Source organism: Galeopterus variegatus, unplaced genomic scaffold (assembly GCF_000696425.1).
Source record: "Galeopterus variegatus unplaced genomic scaffold, G_variegatus-3.0.2 Scaffold5001, whole genome shotgun sequence".
In the NCBI taxonomy this organism is placed as follows: Eukaryota; Metazoa; Chordata; class Mammalia; order Dermoptera; family Cynocephalidae; genus Galeopterus; species Galeopterus variegatus.
Genome location: NW_007731112.1, coordinates 118,945 through 123,998, shown reverse-complemented (window position 1 = coordinate 123,998; position 5,054 = coordinate 118,945). Strand labels below are relative to the sequence as shown.

Genomic DNA, 5,054 nt, shown 5'->3' with positions numbered 1-5,054 from the left:
CCCCTGGTATTAAAACATTGCACTCTAACCTACTGAGCCAACCAGCCAGCCCAGGAATTATGTCTTTTTCACTTAGTAGATGCTCCATAAATATCCGGTAATTTTTTTTTTTTTTTGGCAGCTGGCCTGTACAGGGAACAGAACCCTTGACCTTGGTGTTACAAGGCTGCACTATAACCAGTTGAGCTAACCAGCCAGTCATTTAAAAAAAATTTTTTTTGGCAGCTGACTGGTACAGAGAACCAAACCCTTGGCCTTATCACTATAAGGCCTCGCTCTAATCAACTGAGCTAACCAACCAGACTGTAATGGAAAGAGACTTTTTTTTTGACACTTGGCCTCTATGAGGATCCAAACCCTTGGCCTTGGTGTTACCAGCACCACTCTCTCCCAAGTAAGCTAACTGGCCAGCCTCCATTATCTGGTAAATTTAGATGAATTGAAAATATATGCTCTTATCTCCTGATGTTCAGAGTCTTAAAGAAAATTAAAACATGCAATTTACTTAAATGCTATGTGTCAAAACCATAAGAAAGGTATGTATATAACATTATGAGAATTCCGATGAAGGAGCCATACATCTTCTGGCTTGGAGGTATTTGTCCTGGAATCTTCATATGGGCTGTGACATTTGAGCTGTCCCTTGAGGAGTAAGAGGAAGTATACCAGGCAAACAGCAAGAAGTGTTTTCTAAGCTGAAGGAATTCAGCATCAAGACAGAAAATGAGACAGAAGAGCAATGAGCACCTCAATGGGTCTGGTGTAACCTCAGTGTAGGCTCATGCAGGGAAAGGCTGGCAGGAGGGTGGACAAGTATGCTGGGCCTAGCAGCCCTGCCAGCCTGGACTTTATAACACAGCAAGAGGGTGACAGGTTCAGATCTGTTTTTTACTCTGCTCTCAGCAGCCTTTTCTGCCCTCATCCTTCCCCAAAACAGCATAGCAAGAGAGTTGACCAGAGTTAAGTATGATATGTAGACAAAGGCCAGAGGGACATGACAAATCCTCTTGAAAACCACCTTGAGACTTAGGATTGTGTTCTAACCAGTGAGCGATCAGCCAATTCTAGTGCTGTGTAAATCACACACTGAAGCAGAAGTTAAGAATGTGGTAGAACTAACAAAGCTGGTTTCTTGGGAGAGCAGTATCATTCACTTAAAGATTCCTGGCCTTCATGAAGCCCTCCCTGGTTTTCCCAGCCCAAGGGGATTTCTCTCTGTCTCTTTCTCTCTTCTGAAATCCTCCAGAACACTTAATTTTATATTTATGACACTATGAAATTTTTTTCTTACATTATAGTTGTTTGTCCTCATTCCTGGTACCAATTTGTTTCCTCTTTGCCTCATTTACAAGCTTATATCTAACATAATACAGCTTTAAAAGACACGTTGGGAGCAAGACACGGTTAAAGCAATCAAGAATAAATATTGTAGATTTTAAGTTTCAAGAGGGGAAAGGTCATGTCCCTCTCACCTTTATTAATCTCATGGCACTAAGTAAAACATATGTGTTGAAGAAATTGATGTAGTGATAATATGATAAAGTAGAAACATTCATTGGCTTTTAAAAGAAGTTGACATTTACTAGAGTATTAGCCATAGATGTTTATCTTGAATTCTTTTAAATTTTCATGTCTCCAAACCATGCCCCCAGCATCTGTGGTTGTCTCTCTCTCTCTCTTTTTTTTATTTGATTTGCCAAAGTTTCATCCCTTATATAGGTATTTTTAGAAAAAAGCCCTTAGATTTACTTATGCCTATTTTGTTGTTGTTGTTTTCTAGTAGACTAGAGATATATTTAGTTCAGCAAAATTATAATGTAAAAATACAAAGAAACAAAAATATCTGACACTCAGACAATTTTGTAAAGAACATTAACAGTAATCAGCATAACTATAATAAATTATAAAGATCTGTTGATCTTTTAATGAAAATAACCAGAAGAAACACAAAAATACTTTTAAAATATAGCATTATTGCATCCACACATGAAAACACTTCCATAAAAAATTAAATTTTCAATTTCCACTTGAACATTTAAATTTTCAGCCCTCTTTGAACTTACATTCTGAAATCTTCATGTTCTACTGGAGTTTATAGACAAGCCATTCTCATCCCATGGACCCTTTACAAACGAAAGGAGCACTTCCAGTTAGATATACAGTACTTCAAGGCTAATATTTAATCTTAATTGGCAACAAATTTAGTGCAAGTAAAATCATATTTAGCAGCTTAGAAAAGTCCTGGTGGGGAGGCATTCTCCTCTTAACCCTTAACTGCTTCCCCAGAGTGAAATCATTTCTCTCTTTTCATGAATACAAATGTTGGCCATTCAAACCTATTGAAAACTACCAATGATAATTCTGTTGTTTGTTACAGGGAGTTTCCATGAAAGATGGTTTCAGTCACCATGCAAATGAGCCACATGGAACTTTCCCTTTGAGTTGATACAAAAAAGCAGGGCCTGAATGCCAGTGATTTCTCTCAGAGTGGAGTCAAGTTCATAATTGGGTCTTACCCAACTTCTCTGATCAGACCCAAAGGAAGCACTAATCATTTCACACATTAGCCAGTGTAGGTGGAATTCAAAAGAAGACTTGGGGACAGGGCTGACGAATCTCTTAAATCAAATTCTACTCTCCAGTAATAATTTTATTTCACTGATTTGAATGCAAAAAAAGAAAAGAAAAAGAAAGAAAGCCATCTGATTCCAAACCCGGCACTTTCCACTCTCAGCCAAGATTTATTTTCCAAATGAATAGAAGCCAGAGAGCTACTAGCCAGAGAGGATTTTGTCTGAGCTTCATCAATTCCTCGAGTGCCTCTCTTTTTGTTAGACATCTGTTCCCTCTCTAGCCAAGGCCTGGGATTGCTGCTTTGGGAAACTGTGTGGCTTACTGTGCCCAGATCTGTGGGGCAAGGGAAGAGGAAGAATACCTCCTGGATTTTGAGCATCTGGCTCTGTCCCTTGTCTAGGTTTCACCAGCCCAAGGACTTGAGCATCAAAAAGCCTGGATGACCCCTGAGGTCCAGGATGTGCTGACATAAAATCCAGGGAGGTAAACGCTAGGCAGGTCATCTCACTTCACCTCTGTCTTTATCAACTCCTCCCAGTTTATCTGTTCCGGCTATATGCTCCCACTGAGTAGCTCCAGGATGAGGGTGTTTTGGCTGCATGTTGGAGTGAGGTGCCCCCATTCAATCACTATACTCTTCTCTTTCCCTTGGAGTGGGGAATCTCTCGTTCTGATTGGCCAATTTCCATTTGCTGTGCTGACTTTTGAGTAGTGCAGCAAAGGAAGTCTTTCGGGTGACATTTCTAGATATTTCCCGGCTCTTGGCCTTCCTGGTTGGGGAAGAGCTTTGGACTAAGGGATAGACGGGGAAAATGGGCTTGCCTTGAGGGGCTCCCAGTAGCTGCCATATTTCCCCAGAGGTATTACTGGTCAGATACTGCCATGGCTTCTTCCCACTGCTATCCCGGATATTCACCCGAGATGCCAACCTCTGCACTAGCAATTTGATGACCCCCTGGTGGCCGTGAATGGCTGCAAGGTGCAGCGGGGTATACCCACAACTGGACCTCACATTTACATCAAGAGCAATCCCTGCCTTTTGTGCCCCAGAGACCAAGTCCTGAAGGGCCCTGAGGTCACCATGTTTGGCTATCCAGTGCAAGGCAGTGTACCCAGTCAAGAAGTCTTTGTGCAAAGCCAGCTGGGGGTCCTCCCAGAACAAAGTCAACACTTGAATCCAGGAGCCACTGGCAAGCTTCACAATCCATTCATGCTCCCTTGTGTCTAGGGGGACTAGGGATGACCTGTGCTCAGGAAGTCTGTGGGGGACCAAAGATGCAGGCCCTTCCCCACTGGCGACCCCCGAGCTGTGTGGCCGACCCCGCTCAGCCACAACAGCCTTAACATCTGCAAGTTTTGGTGTCAAAGCTGCATGCACCCTTGGGCTGGGCACTGTTCCTGCCTTGGAGGGTTTCCTGGATCGAGGTGGGCACCGACTCCTTTTCTGCAAGTCCTCATCAAGGCACTCCTCATCAGAGGAAGACAATTTGGCTCTCCCTGTCCAAGAGCTTCTTCTAAGGGATCTCCTCAACTTGGGAGCCGGCCAGGGTAAAGTCTCCTGGAGGTGGCCTGCAAGCCCATTAGCCACTATTGGGACCTTCTGAGAGGTGTGACCATCCCCTCTGTGCCCAAGGCCCTGAGGGCTCCGGCTGGGGCTGCCCTCCTTTGGAGATACAGAATGGCTCCCAGCTGGATTCCTGAGCTTTCCCCAATCAGGGGTGCCCAGGGCAACCTGCAGCCCCTCTTCAGAACCCACAGGAGATTCTTTGGGCCCACTGCTGCTCTCCTCACTGCCATGGCTCTCCTGGTCCACAAAGTCGTCCAGATCTTGGAGGGACAGCTGACAACGAATGCTACGAAAAACATTCAATGGAGGGTTCCCGGGCCAGGATTCTGAGGACTCATCCGGAGCAGGAAAGAGAGAATGAAAGGAAAGAGGGGGGTCTTGCGGCGGCGCTGAGCCTGGTTCCGAGGTTAGCTGGAGGAAGTTGTCTGGCATCACCGACCACGCCCGGATGGGGCCCGGGTCCCGGGTCTCGGGCATCTGCGGGTATCTGGCCACCCACTCCCGGGTGCGCTGCTGCTGCTGCTTCAGGGTCGCAAGGTGCAGGGAGCCCGGGGTCAACAGCTCCAGCCGGTCTCCGGGGGGAGTGGAGCGGGGCAGGGAAGCAGGCGGGGAAGCCCGGCTCCCAGCAGCCCCGACAGTGGCGGGAGGCGAGCGGGGAGTTGCAGGCACGGGCGTGGGCTCAGCGGTCACGCCGTCCCGCCGCTGCCCAGGAACCCCGCGGTCATCCTGAGCAAGCGGAGCCCTTGCGGGCTTCTCCGCCGCGACGGCGGGGTCCGGGAGCGCGCTAAGCAGCGGCTCTCCTGGGAGCCCCGCCAGGCTGTTCTGGAGGCATTCCCAGCAGCAGCGGCCTTGAGTCTCCATCGCTGCGCACCTGGCTCCGGCCGGGGCACCTGCCTCCGCAGCCGCGGGCACT

At 47.0% G+C, this 5,054-nt stretch overlaps 1 protein-coding gene across 1 annotated transcript in view; it reads right to left on the bottom strand.

Moving 5' to 3' along the window:
• Window positions 1–1,951: 1,951 nt before the first annotated feature.
• Window positions 1,952–5,054, bottom strand: part of SOWAHB (sosondowah ankyrin repeat domain family member B) — a 4,117-nt gene continuing 1,014 nt past the window's right edge. The window contains exon 2 of the mRNA XM_008588737.1: window positions 1,952–5,052. Coding sequence (XP_008586959.1) covers window positions 3,197–5,052 — 1,856 coding nt within the window. The 3' untranslated portion in view covers window positions 1,952–3,196. The remainder of the gene's footprint in view (window positions 5,053–5,054) is intronic.